At 43.6% G+C, this 15,418-nt stretch overlaps 2 protein-coding genes across 3 annotated transcripts; one reads left to right on the top strand and one right to left on the bottom strand.

The window, feature by feature from the left end:
- Positions 1-628: 628 nt before the first annotated feature.
- Positions 629-4,779, bottom strand: LOC123119019 (carotenoid 9,10(9',10')-cleavage dioxygenase-like). Its single transcript, XM_044538656.1, has 14 exons — positions 4,426-4,779; positions 4,199-4,269; positions 4,094-4,108; positions 3,797-3,908; positions 3,394-3,493; positions 3,227-3,289; positions 2,969-3,079; positions 2,702-2,886; positions 2,334-2,472; positions 1,766-1,883; positions 1,587-1,688; positions 1,160-1,429; positions 935-1,046; positions 629-812 (listed from the first exon to the last, which is right to left on the bottom strand). The coding sequence occupies exons 1-14, from the start codon at positions 4,687-4,689 to the stop codon at positions 783-785; spliced, it is 1,692 nt and encodes a 563-aa protein (XP_044394591.1). The 5' UTR covers positions 4,690-4,779; the 3' UTR covers positions 629-782.
- A 5,452-nt stretch (positions 4,780-10,231) lies between these two features.
- On the top strand, positions 10,232-14,586 carry LOC123119018 (phosphatidylinositol 4-phosphate 5-kinase 2). 2 transcript variants are annotated; one of them, XM_044538654.1, is made up of 8 exons: positions 10,232-10,961; positions 11,087-11,254; positions 11,376-11,541; positions 11,647-11,757; positions 11,844-12,037; positions 12,127-12,260; positions 12,382-12,481; positions 13,872-14,586. In XM_044538654.1, exons 1-8 carry the CDS (start codon positions 10,537-10,539, stop codon positions 14,191-14,193), a joined length of 1,620 nt encoding a protein of 539 aa, XP_044394589.1. In that variant the 5' UTR covers positions 10,232-10,536; the 3' UTR covers positions 14,194-14,586. The 2 variants fall into 2 exon arrangements, with proteins under 2 accessions (XP_044394589.1, XP_044394590.1); XM_044538655.1 differs by having other exon boundaries at positions 10,234-10,961; positions 13,881-14,586.
- Positions 14,587-15,418: the final 832 nt, after the last annotated feature.

Raw genomic sequence — 15,418 nt, 5'->3', positions numbered from 1 at the left:
ATCCTTGCCAGCAGATTGGGACCGAAGCGATCTGAATGATTCCCCACAAGAAAACATCTAAATAAACTTGATACTCATGCAGCGTACTGTGCAGTTAAAGAGTAGGTATATATAATAATGTCTACTAATGAAATCCCCGACCTTGGCTACTGGGTTCTCTTTTTCCAAATCAGAAAGGGGCCCTTTAGGAGACGTTTCCGTCGACGACGAGGCGCCTACGATGACTTTGTAAATCTCAAGATGACATGCCGGCTCAGTCTTTCAAAGGTGCTCATAGGGGTAGGGTGTGCGTGTGTGCGTTCATAGGGGTGAGTGTATACGCGTATGTATGAGCGTTTGCGTCTGTACTGTGTTAAAAAAAGACAAAGAGAGTCCCCATGCAGGACCAATCTATCGTACGGAGTGTTGGGTCGAGCCATCTGGATGATCCTTCCAGGTTTATCAGAATTTTGCATCAAATTTACTATCTCGTTCGTTGTGTCAATTGATTCAATCACCGTACAAATACTACACTAATTACTCCTATATGTTAATGTATATTTATGCTACTTTCCTTTATTTCTACGACATGTAGAACATGCTACTTTCCTTTATATATTTTTAAAAAAGGCAAAATACTTGCCATTTTCACCAAATAAGAAGTAGATATTTGCCCAGTTAATTGGCAAAACACTAAGTGAAACCCTTCACAGCCTGTTGATCTGGCACACAAAAAGATACATACATCGGGCACACCATTACAACAAAAAAAACTTCATCTAATGCTTCTTTTTTATCACTCTTCACCGCTCTACTTGATGTCCTAGTTGTTCCTGTCAAAATAACACAAACATTGGTTTCTTTTTTCATCAACATGAAGTAGCTACCAATATATCTCGTGGTGATTACATATCATAAAATAAAATAAGCAAACACATTTCAAGACGAAAAGTACCTCATTGACAAAGAAGGCATGGAATCCATAAGGAACCCGGCTCGGCAGCTCAACAACCGCCACTGGATCAGCAGACATCGTCTTGGCATCAATCACATTTATTTCGGATTTCCTGCATCCACGGTACACGCAAAGAAAACAAAATTAATCACATTAACTTCATATTTCCTGCATCCATGTAGCAGGACCATCTTGCCTTAGTGGTGTAGGAAATGAAAGGAGTACCCTGTGTTTTCATCGTGCACAAAGAATATCAAGTACCCATCATCTTCTTCCCCTAAAACACCAGGCTCCTTGGGCACAAAGACCGCCTCAGAACAAAACCTACCAGGCCCCAGGTCATATATGCCCCTCACATTCCCTCCAACTTCAAGCTGCTCCTTGTCGCTCTCTGGCTCCGCGTGTAGGTCAAATTTTATGATGCCAGTCATTTTTAAGATGCCAGTCACCTTCACTGTGCTCTCAAGTATCGTGCAGTAGACGTACCGCTGCTTTCTGCATTCAACAAAATAACATATGAGAGGAAGTTTGATAGTTCCGAGAAGGAATCTTACTTTGAAATGAAAGTTTTATCATGTGTTAATAGTGATTTTTATGGTATATGCATCATAGAACAAAACAAACTTTGAAGTGATACATCCAGTATAAGTACCTGCCAGTATAACTCTCATTGATTCGAGGAAAGTCTATGGCAGATACTGATAGTTGTTTCTGTGAAGCAGCACCTGTTTTCATGTTGAATCGCATCTCGTACCTGAAAGATATAACATTAGGGCAAGCAGTGGGTTGCATGGAATTAAAATAAAAGGTCCATATTCTGGGTATACATACAACTCATTCCCGGGATCCTCAAGCTTGTCACTTTGGTGACCATTCACTTGGTCCAAATCTAGGTTGTTGAGACGACATGTAATCAGAATAACTTCGTCACCCTCTTCCCAGGCGTTCGCTGCAAGAAGAGATATGCTTCTTGTGATTAGTTCAATAATATTAGCATGCAATGAATAATACAAATAATTAGTGCAATGCATCGATTGATACATGCTCTAGCAAAGAAGCAAGATGGATTTGACTCTCTTATTCATATTTTCATCTGATTGTTTTTGGGTATATTTTTAATAATTAGATCTCACCAAAAATTAAATTATTTATTTTTTGGTTTTTGCATGCACAATGCTAATAGAATCACTCAAGGAACTAACATTGAACTTAATTCATCCTCTTGAACATGTTTATTTCATTTTTAGTTCTTATGCTATGGTGCTAGACAACATTGTTGGGACAATAAAGAATTGCATTTATATTTTATATTCATCATTTCCCTGGCTATGTTGAATTATGACATGATATAGAAAGATTGCACATTCGGAGTCCAAGAAAAATGTTGGAGATGGCATACCATTGTGGAATATGAAGCAATTGGGGAGTTCAAACCATCTGATGGTTTTTTCGTCCTTTTCATAGCGTTGGAGTATACCAAACCGAGCGTTCTTTGTAGGATCAAACTTGTAGATAAATTCACCATTCTTCGCCATTTCCTTTATACAAGAACATATCAGGTTCCAATAAGACCAAATTATGAAGAGGAGTATTAACCATTCAACAATTGTTGATGCAAACATATATGTTGATCCTATGCAACCGTGAAACAAATGTTGACTATGGCATCCTTCAACATGATGAAAATAAATGGTATAGGGGAAACATCCTACAGAAAGCACTTATTATTAATGTCATTTACCATTGTATACATAAATCATCATGTACCTTTGGTCGAAAAAACATTGGCAAGTCCATAAATATTGAATAGTTCTCTGTAATGGCAAAGTCATGCATCATTACAGATTCCGGTATTGTTATTGGCACAGGGTCAAGCATAATTCCACCCTTAGTGATGACCCGATATGTACAATATGGAGGTTCATGCGAGTAACCAAAGGTGAACATTTCATCTGAAAGAAAGGTAAAACTACATGATTTAACCGAATTTTGATGAATGTAAGTAAGAAATAGTATGTTTTCAGTCTAATGTACCTGTAAATGGATCAACCTTTGGATGAGCGGTGAAAGGATGCTTCAACCTTTTGTCATAATCCAACAACCCAAGAGTTTGCAAGTCTCCATCTTCAAGGATCTTAACAACATCTGAAAAGAAAAATAGAAACTCATGCTCCACATTTGCCATGTGCTCTTTATCATGCAGACTATATGGTATTATTTTGCCCACATCAATGTGTGGGCCATGATCTAGCTAGTATATAAACAAATTGTGCTAACAGGCTGATAACTTACAAGGTTTATCTGATTCTGATAGGGCCATGAGTTTGCCATGATGATATATAAGCGCAGTATTAGCTGGAAAAGAATGGAGGAAATCAACAAATTACCACTAAAATAAAATATCCATGAAACATATGTAGATATACATCATTCAATGACTACTTAAGGTAAAGAAGTACCTGTTCCAAATCCGTAAGTAACATCTAAGACTTTAAGTTTCTTCCTGAGTTCTTGCGTTAGAACCATAAACAATCCAAAAACACCCTTTAGATCTCCAATCTGTAAAGATTGAGGGAAAAACTCACGCGTGCACACAACCGATTTCTTACATAGCCATCACTAAATCCACAAGATATGGGAGAGATAGGGTTTTAGTGGTGGATTAAGTCATACACATGTACAACATGTATTAGATTCTTACTTCGGAGTGTAAGAAAGTTGCAAGCATGAATAAGAAAATCGGAGCATTTCCCGTGGAAAAAGGGAGCATAGTTGGAGATGGTGACAATCAAGTGTTACATAATAGTTGATTAACAGCTAAGAAGATTCAGGTTCTTTAGTCAGACATGCATGTAAGCTTACCTTGGTAAACTTTGCTCCACCAAAATACTCTTCCTGCTCGAGGCGAGAAGTCTTCACGTATCTTGATACATATGTAGCTTTTCCATCTTTAATACGCATTGCATGGATCATTCTGTAGGAAACAATGTGCAAGTTGATGCAACCACGAAACCAAAGTTTGAATCATAGATTAAGGCTTGACTTATTAGGAAATCGTGAGCTGTAGAACTGTATTGAGAACAGGAGAAAATGAACGTGCACGCAACCGGTGCAACTAGATATACAATATTCGAAACGGAAAGGGATTGTGTCACATACCCATCCCCATCAAACCTGCAAAAGAAACACACAAACACCAAAATTAGAAATGTGGCCCTCAATTGTTGCAAGGAAAATTGTCAACAAGCAAGAGTTAATTAGTACCAATGATACCCTGCAACAGGGGCAAACTTGGGGTTAGGCCCCACCCTGACAAATTCTCCATTCAAGCACTTCTGCAGATAACAAAAAGAAAGAATTAACTTCTTTTTTACCCCATAAAAAGGAAGGGCTGCATGGCTCCAAGAAAATGCTGGAGAAAATGGTAATTTGCTCTAGAAAACAAATCATGTGAAAGGGTGAAGAGAGGGAGGGAGGAGAGGGATGCTGACCGGGAGGTGTCCCCGGACGGATAGGCCGGCGGCGGGCGGGGTCTCGTCGGGCACGGGGGCGAAGTTGCCGGAGAGCCATGGGAGCGGCTCGGCCTTCTCGTCGTCGTGGCGGAGGCGGACGGCGAGCCGCTCGAGCAGGTCGACCGCCCAGGACGCCACCCCCTTGCGCGGCCGCGGCGCAGGCACCACCACCATCGCCGCTCCCTTCCTCTGGGCATCTTCTCCCATGGTGGCCGCCGCCGCTACTACTTGTGCTTCTCCCATGGTGGCTGGTGGCGCTGGAGATTACTGGCTGGGGTGGGCTTGTATAGGAGACCGGAGATGGTCGGGAGATGGGAGAGTAGAAAGAGCAAGGGAGGGACGGCACGGCAATGGCGACAGGACAGCGACAACCGACGGGCCTCCATATGTCATGTCAGCGGTGGCGCGGATGGCCGGCCACGCCGAGGAGAGGATCACATCAAAGCGGCCTCCGCCTCTCTCCTCCGTGGATTCCATCGCCCAGATCGCTTGTCTTTCTCGTCTCTCTGGATGGTTGGATTACTGACTCGCTCCACATTTTTCCACGAAATCCACCTGGCTGATCATATCCTCTCTGTAAACTGTGTTTGATGAACGAGTGCATGATTGCCGCCGTCCCCCCGTTCAAATTCTTTTACTAAAAATAGTCGTGATGGATTTAACAATCCCAGAAATTGGGAGCTGCATACTATATTGATGCTGGCACAGCAGCGGCAGCTTGTCAAGGTACTCGTAAATTGTTCATAGAGTTCATCGATCAGCTGTTGATGTCCTGACTCTTGGTGGTCATTGTCACGCCGACCGTACTGGCAGGAGGAGGCGCCATTTTTGCTAGGGTTTGAGGCGATGACCTGGATCCTATGGACTACATGTAACAGGATGTAACGAGATGGTTATCGAACGCTCTTTCTCGGCATGCTTCTGACACTGTCTTTAAATTTTAGGAGGTTGCGACCATTTTTTGAGTTGAAAAAATAGTTTTGAAACTAGTGATAATTTCGAATTTGTGAACAATTTATAAAATTCAGAATATTTTTAAAAATTCATAATTTGTTTTTGAAACACGGGACCAATTTTTAGATTTGTGAATATTTTTTAAAATGTCGATTGTTTTCTAAAATCAGGAACATTTTTAAATTTATGAACACTTTTTAAATATAATTCATTTTCAAATTAGTGAACTCTTGTTGGAATCTTAATATTTTTATAGAAGCAAACACACAAAAAGCAAAACGAAAAAAAAAAACAGGGGCACCCCTGCCCGTACTTGGGCCGGCCAAAAGCACATGTGGGAAGGGGGTGGGAGGCTGCGCGTTTGGGTGTCTCGCATCGGGCGCTGCTATGTCTCGCATTCAGCACCTCGACTATTTCTCGCATTAAGCGAGCCCGTAGGAAACTCAGATCGACCTCCAGTCTCCTGGGAGAGATCTGCCTGCGCTAACCACTCCGTCCATGACTTGCACGTGCTGAGTTGTGGGCGTGATATGTACTTGACGCAAACGACGCCGGTTTTTCCATGGTTTTCAAGTTTATTTTTCTGTATTTTCTTTCTTTCCTTAGACAGGGTTTTCATCTCTTTTTTCTTTGTTTTCTGCTTGATTTTCTATTTTTCTGCATTTTTTGTTTGATTTTCATTTGTTTCTTCATTTTATTTTTTCTTTTTTTTATTTTCTTTATTTTTCGGTTTTCATTTTTTGGTGTTTCTTTGTTTCTTTTTGTTTTTCATTCTACATTCTTATATACATGATCGATATTTTTTCAAATGCTCTTTCAACATTTTTCCAAATACTTGTTCAACATTTTTTAAATAGGATCAACATTTTCTCAAATACTTGTTCAACATTTTTAAATACTTATTTTACATTTTTTAGATATTTGATCGATATTTTTGTAATAAATGATCAACATTTTTTCAAACACTTGTTCAACATTTTTTAAATACTTATTTTAGATTTTTTACATTCTTGTTCATCATTTTTATATACATTAAAACATTTTTCATATACTTGTTCAATATTTTTCAAATACTTGTTCAACATTTTTAAAATATTTGTTTTTTGATGAGTTTTCTTGGAATATTTGAAAGTATAAAAAAAAGTACAAAAATAAAAGATAAAAGAACATAAGAAAACATGAAAAAGAGGCTGTGGCCTCCCGCGCTCATGGGCCAGTCCAGCTCGCTCGCCCCTTCAGACTCGGTAAAGCGTGCGAGGATATGGGCCAGCCCAGTTCGCGGTATGTATACTGCCTCGTTTTTTTCTTTCCTTTTCATGTTTTTTTTTTCGTTTTTGGTTCCATTTTTTAGTTTTGTTTACACTTTTAAATGTTTTAAACATATATTATTCAAAAACTTACTTCAAATAACATTTCAAAAATGTTAATCATGCTTTGATAAATGTTGAATGTGTATAAAAATATATTGACCATGTACTAAAAAAATGATGAAATTCTTGATCCCGTATATAAAAATATTTATCAAGCATTAAAAAATGTTGAAAAGGTATTTTAAAAATGTTGAATGAGTATTTAAAAAATGTTGACCAAGTATTTGAAATCTGTTGAACAAGTGTTTGAAAACAAACGTTTAATAAAGTATTAAAAATATTGAACAAGTATTTGAAAAATGTTGAACCAGCGTTCGGACAATGTTGAACGTGTATATAAAAAATGTTGATTACTTATTTAAAAAATGATGAATGTTAATCAAGAATTTAAAACCGTTCTTATTGCAAATCACAATAATGAATGTTATTTATAATGGTTTTATGCATAATAATGCTTTATGGAGTAATTTTAATGTCTTTTCTCTCATAATACACAAGATTTACACAAAGAGAGAGAATGCCGGCATCTGGAATTCTGGACTTGAAAAAGCTACGTCAGAGTTACCTATTCTGTACAACTCCAAATGAGCTGAAAATTTACGGAGAATTATTTTGGAATATATAAAAAGTACTGGAGCAAATAACTACCAGAGGGGGGCCACCTGGTGAGCACAAGACCCCAGGGCGCGCCCTGGTGGGTTGTGCTCAGCCCAGCCCACCTTCGATGCCCATATTCTGGTATATAGGTCACTTTGACCTAGAAAAAATAAGGAGAGGACTTTCGGGACGGAGCGCCGCCGTCTCGAGGTGGAACTTGGGCATGAGCACTTTTGCCCTCCGGCGGAGTGGTTCTAATGGGGGAACTTCCCTCCCGGAGGGGGAAATCGAAGCTATCGTCATTGCCAACAACCCTCTCATCTTTAAGAGGCCAATCTCCCGACCACAACCCGGGAAAACGCGGGTTTCGCCCCCGCGGCTGCGGTGCCCTGCATATAAGCGGAAGCGGTTGGTGGGAGGACATTTCGTCCCGCGCTTTTCCCACCAACCACCTCTCCTCTCCCCCCTCGCGCCGCCGCCGGCCGCCGCCCAAGATTCCGGCGAACGCAGCCGGCAGGAGCACGCCGGAAGGCCGCCATGCGCACGAGGCCTCCCCTCCCTCCCCCACCCTCCCCCCCTGCGTCAGCGGGCCGCCGGATTTGCGGATCTGCGGCACTTCATCCCGGGCCGCCGGATTTGGCTTTTCCCGGCCGCCGGTTGCGGCCTCAAGCGATGGAGTGGTCGGGGAGCCTCTCCCGCAGCCCAGGCAAGGGCGCATCACCGCATGCAGGTACGGGTTCGTCCGCCCGCCACCGCCAAAGGTTTGCGGGCATGGACTCATACGGGCGTCCACCGGGCTCGGCACTCGCGTGGCGTCTTTGTGGCTTGCCGATGCCGCTCATAGAGTGCGACGACTGCACGCGGAAAGTGCCGCGGCTCACTTCGAGCACGCCGAAGCACCCCGGATGGGTGTTCTTCAAATGCGAAAACGACGGGGTACGTGCACTTGCGGTAGCTCGTTTCATAGTTCATTCTTTAGTTCAACTGTGGTAGCTCACTTCGAGCTTGCTTATTCTTTTCTGTAGGACGATGGATGCTCATTTTGGTTTTGGGAAGGCCAATACATTGATTTGTTGATAGAAAGAAACTTAATAAATGTTAGTGCACTCCTTAGTACAATCGAAGGCAATGATGCGGCTGCATGTGCAACTAGAGGGGAAGCAACATCTACTTCTTCCGAATCAAAAATGAAGAAAGAAGAATGCAAAATCAAGAATCCACAGATCAACAACGAATGCATGGAGAAAATATTAGTCCAACTAGTGGGAGCAGTTATGGAAGTTGGAAATCTTCTAAAATGCATACTTGTAGTTCTTGTTTTCTTTGGTCTTGCTATTCTAGCAAAGATTTGGTGATATCTTTTGTATCCAATGTTGTTAAATAAGAAAAGCAATGCAATATGCAAGATCAAATTAAGTTGCAAATTTAAGTTTTGCGGGCCGGGAGGAGCTGCGCCAGATCAGACGCCGCAACCCCAACCCGTAAAAAAGCATATTCCGGGAATATCCTTTTTTACGGGTCCATTATGCGGGGTCTGCATACGCGGCCATCCGCGCCGGCCCGCAAAGGCGTTTTTCGGCGCACTGCAAAAACGTTTTGCGGGTCGGAAGGATGCAGGGTCTGCTAGAGTTGCTCTTACCAGCATGGTAACTTTCGTGCTTCAATTTAGTTTTGATGGAAAATTACCATGTGCCACTGGCGTGACTGAAATTTGCCATTCTTGCGTGACTGAAATCTGCCATCCTTTACATGGTTGAACTGACATAAAAAAACGTCAGAGCCGGAGTGTCACGCACCTGACATGTGGCACTTATCGTCTCGGAAAAATAATTACCAGTGGGTGCTCGATGAATGAATGGGATTAGTGAAAACTATCGTGCATGGTCATCATCAACTTCGTACAACACAATGAGTACATGCATAGGCACTAACTAATCAGTAGCAATCACCAAAGCCTAACTGACATGCACACCCTACCCCTACGAGCACCTCCGAGGTATTGAGCCTACACAACATCTTGAGATCGATGGAGTCGCCACGGATGCCTTCGTAGTTGACCTGAACGTCACCTCCCATTGAGCGCGAACGTCACCTGAACGTCACCTCCCATTGACCTAGACGTTTTCGTAGTCGCGAGAACGTCTCCTCCCACTACACGCATATCGCTGGAAAGTCTGGCATAAATCCAGTAGAATGCAACCATTTGTGCCAAATTTAGGACTTGAACCCTGGCGGGTTGGTTCCATGAAACCTAACAATGTGAGCTACGCCGACTTTGCTATTTTATTGTTAAATTGTTGTGTGTTATTTGTATAACTGCATGATGCATGCGCATGTATTTGCATAATGCGGTTAGAGTGTAATCCATGATGCCCTCCGATTCGAAGAATGAACAATCTCCTATATTTACTAGGAGTGTGTACTTGTCCTGTTTTGTTTCTTGCTGGTATCGGCCAGTCATCCAACAAGAAAGAATTACTACTAAACATGGCAACTTTCGTGCTTTTATTTTATTTTTGACAACCGCGTGTTACTGGAATTTGTCGTCCTTGCGTGCTTGGAATTGCCTTCAAAAAACGTTAGAGCTAGAGTGTCAGGCATGGGACATGTGACACTTGTCATTTGGGAAAGAGAATTACTAGTGGGTACTCGACCAATGAATGGGATTAGTGAAAAGGTCATCATCAAATACGTAGAATACTAGGACTACGCGTATAGGTAGTAACTAATCAGTACGTACGTAGTAATCAGCAACGACGGATCCTACCCTAGTTATTATCTTGAATGAATCTCAATCAAATAAAATGATGATGATGATTCCAATCCAATCCCCTTCTTAATCTCGTCCATGGTCATCGTCCACACCAAAGCCTGACTGACTGCAATCTCTCCTCCTTTTCTCTTCTTTTTTACTACGTACCTCGCTGACAGACTTCTCTCCGCCGTCCTCCCTCCTCGATCTCCTCCCTGCCCTGCCCTGTTGCTTTGCTTTTGCCTCTTGCCTTTGGCTTTTGGCTTTCTTTGCTAATGCCAATGGCGATGTTAATGGCCGCCACCCACCTCGTGACCACACCACATGACCTTAACCCCTCCCTCGCTCCTCTCTAAACCCACTCCTTCTACTTCTTCCTTCTCATCTCTGGCTAATTAACTGATTCATGCCGGAGCGATGAGGCGGGTGGCGCCGGCGACCGTCGCTTCTGCCCACGGAGGTGTCCACCAAGGCCACGACGGAGATGCCCACGCCTCGCCCACCGCGCCGCACGGCTGCGCCTGCCCCTGCCGCCGCGGCAACGGCAACGGCAACGGCAAGGCGGGCGCGTCCACCGCCGTCGGCGCCAATGCCGGGGGCAACGCCAGCCGCTCGCCGGAGGCCAAAGCCCCCGCCTTGCCGCGGATCTGCATCTCGGACTCCGCCCCTGGCGGCTGCGACGTCACCAAAGAGGCCTCCGTCTCCGTGGCGTGGCCGGACGAGGCCGCCACCCCGCGCACCAATCTGGAGCCGCCGCCGCAACGGTGGAGGCGGCCCGGGAAGACCATCTCCAAGGGCCACCGGAACTACCACCTCATGCTCAACCTGCAGCTGGGCATCAGGCATGTCCATACTTTCTTTCCTTCCTTTTGTCAGCCCCTGATTCTCCATTGCAGACCTCATAAGATATACTGCCACAGTTTTGGTGGCAATGGATAGTGAATTCGATGGTTATTCTTCTCTGCAGGCACGCGGTGGGGAAGTCGGCGGCGAAGCCGATGCGGGAGCTCAGCCGGGCGGACTTCGATCCCCGGGAGAAGTTCTGGACGCGGTTCCCGCCGGCGGGCTCCAAGACCACGCCGCCGCATTCCTCCTCCGAGTTCCGGTGGAAGGACTACTGCCCCATGGTCTTCAGGTAGGTAGCTGCCTGTCCAATGCCAACTACAGTAATATTCAGTTCAGTCACTTGTTACTTCAACCTGCTCTGTAATAACTGACTCTGTTTTCTTTTTATCTTGGTTTGCTTCACATCACAGGCACATGAGGAAGCTGTTCGCCGTCGACCCCGCGGACTACATGCTTGCCATCTGCGGGGACGACGCCCTGCGGGAGCTGTCGTCGCCGGGGAAGAGCGGGAGCTTCTTCTACCTCACGCAGGACGAGCGCTTCATGATCAAGACCGTCAAGAAATCTGAAGTCAAGGTACCACCAACATTCATGCTTGTTAGTTTTATTTATCATTTGTGTGCACTATTTATCAATTTCGGCCGAGGATTCATCTTCTGTGGTGTTCTGCATCTTGTGTAGTTGTTGATTCGGATGTTGCCGAGCTACCACAAACATGTTAAACGGTACAAGAACTCCTTGATCACAAGGTTCTACGGCGTTCACTCTGTGAAGCCATATGGTGGGCAGAAGGTGTGCAATCCTGCTTCCCACAAGCCAACAACAAACTGCCTTGGCTCCTTCCTAGTGCTGTTGACCGATTCTTGGTTCTTTCGCAGGTGCGGTTCATCGTCATGGGCAACCTGTTTTGCTCAGAGCACCGGATCCATCGCCGTTACGATCTGAAAGGCTCCTCCTATGGCCGGAAATCCGACAGGTTTGAAGAAGAGACCGGCGATGCAACCACGCTCAAGGACCTGGACCTCAACTTTGCGTTCCGGATGCAGCGCCCTCTGTATAAAGAGCTTCATGAGTACGCTTTCTGCCCTCCCCGGTGATGCTAGCGCGACTACATTGTCTTCCAGCAACATCGAGTCTGACACGATGTCATTGTTTCTCTAGGCAACTTAGGCGAGATTGCGCGTTCTTGGAATCGGAGGGCATCATGGATTACAGTCTATTGGTTGGAGTTCACTTTTGCGATGATATTGTCCCTGCATCAAAGATGGCATTATCTACTTTTACTACTTCTCCTGGTAAGCAAGTTGGGTGTTACTTGAAGGAAGGACGTGCTTTTGCTAAATGCTAAATAAGTACAGAATTTTGGCAACATTATGGTTTTTTCCGCTAACGTGAGCAATCATGCATATTACCCAGAAGAGCTTTCGGCCAACATGCTGTCGGCATGCCAAAGCAGCGTCAGCATGCCTGAGCCATGCCTCTCAGCTAAAGATTTGGACAAGATGGCCGATCACCGGTACGTCATAATAGTGCTTGCACACATATGCATCTCTGTAGCTTCTTGACCCTTGCAGAATTAAATGAAATCTAGTCATAAATAGTACTGATAAACTGATAATCAAATAGAGACTGATTAAACCGTGGAGCCTCTTTTGTCTATGTTAAGATATCTGTAAACATCATGTATCAGTGGCATGAAAATGAAATTTGATGTCACCCCTTTAAATGTTTGCTCAACGGCATGATGCATTTTTTCTGTACTTTCTGTGTGTGCAAGATCAAATATATGTTGCTTGCAATATGAGCCCGCTCTTGTTAAGCATAAAGAGTGAAGAAAATATTTTCCTGACATCTTGGCTTAGCTACTTTTATTGTTTTCCCTGTCAGAAAAAAGGCACCGAACGTGTCGCTACTCTATTGAATGAGCAACCACTTCCACACTACTACATACTAGTAAAATACTTGGATCTCTGTAGCTTCTTGACACTTGCAGAATTAAATCTAGTCATAGATAGTACTGATAATTGATATAATCAAATAAAGACCGATTAAACTGCAGAACCTGTTTTTGTCAACTGCAAGATACCTGTAAACATCATATGTCAGTGACACGAAAATGAAATCTGAACTACATGATACATTTTTTTTCCGGATTTGATTGTGTGTGCAAGATCAAATCTGTTTGTTTGCAATATGAGCCCGCTCTTGTTAAGCATAAAGAGTGAAGAAAATCTTTTTCTGGCATCTTGGCCTAGCTACTTTGAATGTTTCCCTGTCAGAAAAAAGGCAGCGAACGTGTCGCCATCTCAGGACTCTGATGAGCAACCACTTCCATGCTACTACTAGTAAAATATGAGTACTTCTTTGTAGTAATCACTCACTTTGCGACATGTTTAGTAATAATACTTTGGATCCCAGAGCTTCAGTTGTTTGCCCCTCCCACTATGAGAGCTTCAGTTACTAAATTTGTCGCCTTCTGCAAATACATATATTAGTTTTAAATTGAACACATGCCTTGTTTTATTGACAAGTGCTACACTTAGTTCTTGCCTCCCTAAGATGTTACACCTGGGGTCGCATTGTCCGTCTCTTTTTTTTTATAAAACATGAGCTGTCACCATTACATAGTGCAAACTTGATTGCTGCCGTCCCTGGTTTTTCACATAGTGCATGTTCTGGCATCATTTGGATTGCTTGCCCCCCACCTGTAATACCGAGATACCAGCACCCCTTAATTATTCTATCGTGTTCATCGTTTTGCTCTTATATGTGACTAATACCAACTGGACACTTGGCAACTCCAACCCCAAGCTCATTTTTAACTGTTCTTGTATAATAACTAGTAATACCAATTGGACAGTCGGCAACTCCAACTTCAGGTTCATTTTTAATCGGTCTTCTCTTAGAAACTTCAGGAAACCCTTGGCCAGACTGGGCGCACACCTGCCAGCTCGAGCGGAGCGCACATCCATGAGCAACATCGACCCGTTCCTCTCTGGCGGCGGGGGATTCTCGTCGGGTCGGAGCAAGAGCGGGGGGGAAGCCTACGACGTCATCCTCTACTTTGGGATAATCGACATCCTCCGGGACTACGACATCAGCAAGAGGCTGGAGCACGCGTACAAGTCGCTGCAGACGGACCCCAGCTCGATCTCCGCGGTCGACCCGAGGCTCTACTCGCAGAGGTTCCGGGATTTCATGGGCACGATATTCATCAAGGAGTGCTAGTGTACCACACAAGTTTTGATGTACTACATACACATTCAGTGGCGTTACCACAGTAAAGAAGATAAAGATTGTGAGTAGAGGGAGATGGTGGCTGATTTTTTGAGGCACAGCCATGGCTCATGGGGAAGGAAGAGGTGTGGTGTGTGTCTGTAAATGGTTTGTGTGATCTGATTAGTGAGGGGCAGATCAGATCCCTGCTTTTGTTAGTTAGTGCTTGTTTAGTATCCTGGGCTGCTTTGCCCTATGTATGTATATGTGTGTTGGATTGGTTGGAGTGAAAGGGAGACATGGTTGTGTTTTTTATGTTTGATGCGAAAGAGAAGATGAATCTGGTGTAAGCCATGGATGATGATATGATATGATAGTAGGGAAGAAAGATCTTGAGCAGATACACTCTGATGCATGGCACTGTCTCCCAGTTAAATCTAGCAGCATCTGGTTGTTGAGCCCTCTCTCTGTGGAGGCCATATTATTTTGTAATATTTAATTGTTGCTAATATTGGGTTGGTTCCCCCATAGAGGAGGAGGTTTGGGTAGGGCACTGGTGCTATACAAAGGTATGCATGAGTAGGAGGATATGCTGGTGATGTGGATTAGTAAGTAGATCAGATCTTGCTTGTGATTAGCAGCCATAGTTTAGTAGTACTAGTGGTTAGGCTGGTGTGGTGGGATAGGAGTAGCCATGTTGAATTGTTGGGCATTGGTCAGCGTGCCAGCCAGTGCAAGGAAGGAGCAGAGGGAGCTTGGTCAAAGTCCACTGGCAGGACCGAGGCACTTGCACTATTTTTAAGCCTCAGGTTGCCTTTTATATAGGAGGTGTTAAGAATATATTGTGAAGACCTTTTTTTTTTTAGTTTTCTCCAAAAAAAATTGATTTTTCTTTGCACAACTACATAGTAGTAATATATGATAAGTACTCTCTCATTTTCCTTTTACTCCGCATATGAGGTTTGTCCGAAGTGAAACTTCATAAAAAATTTGACACTAAAGTTGTACGATATGAAAATTAATTTCAGGATATTGATATCATACTATCAGTATTGATTTTTTTTCCTATAATAAAGTTGCTCTAACTTTACTAAGTTTGACTTTGGATATATCTTATATGCAAAGTAAATAAAAAAGGAAGGAGTATGTGTGCATGTCGCTCCAGCGGCCGGTGGCGGCGAGGGGAATCCCGGTGCCTTCGCTGCGGATAGTAGTTTAGGTTAGGGTTTTTTTTTTG

The sequence above is a fragment of the Triticum aestivum genome, chromosome 5D (genome assembly GCF_018294505.1).
Source record: "Triticum aestivum cultivar Chinese Spring chromosome 5D, IWGSC CS RefSeq v2.1, whole genome shotgun sequence".
Classification (NCBI taxonomy): Eukaryota; Viridiplantae; Streptophyta; class Magnoliopsida; order Poales; family Poaceae; genus Triticum; species Triticum aestivum.
Note: the sequence above shows the minus strand (reverse complement) of the source record. Positions and strands in the feature narration are given on the sequence as shown.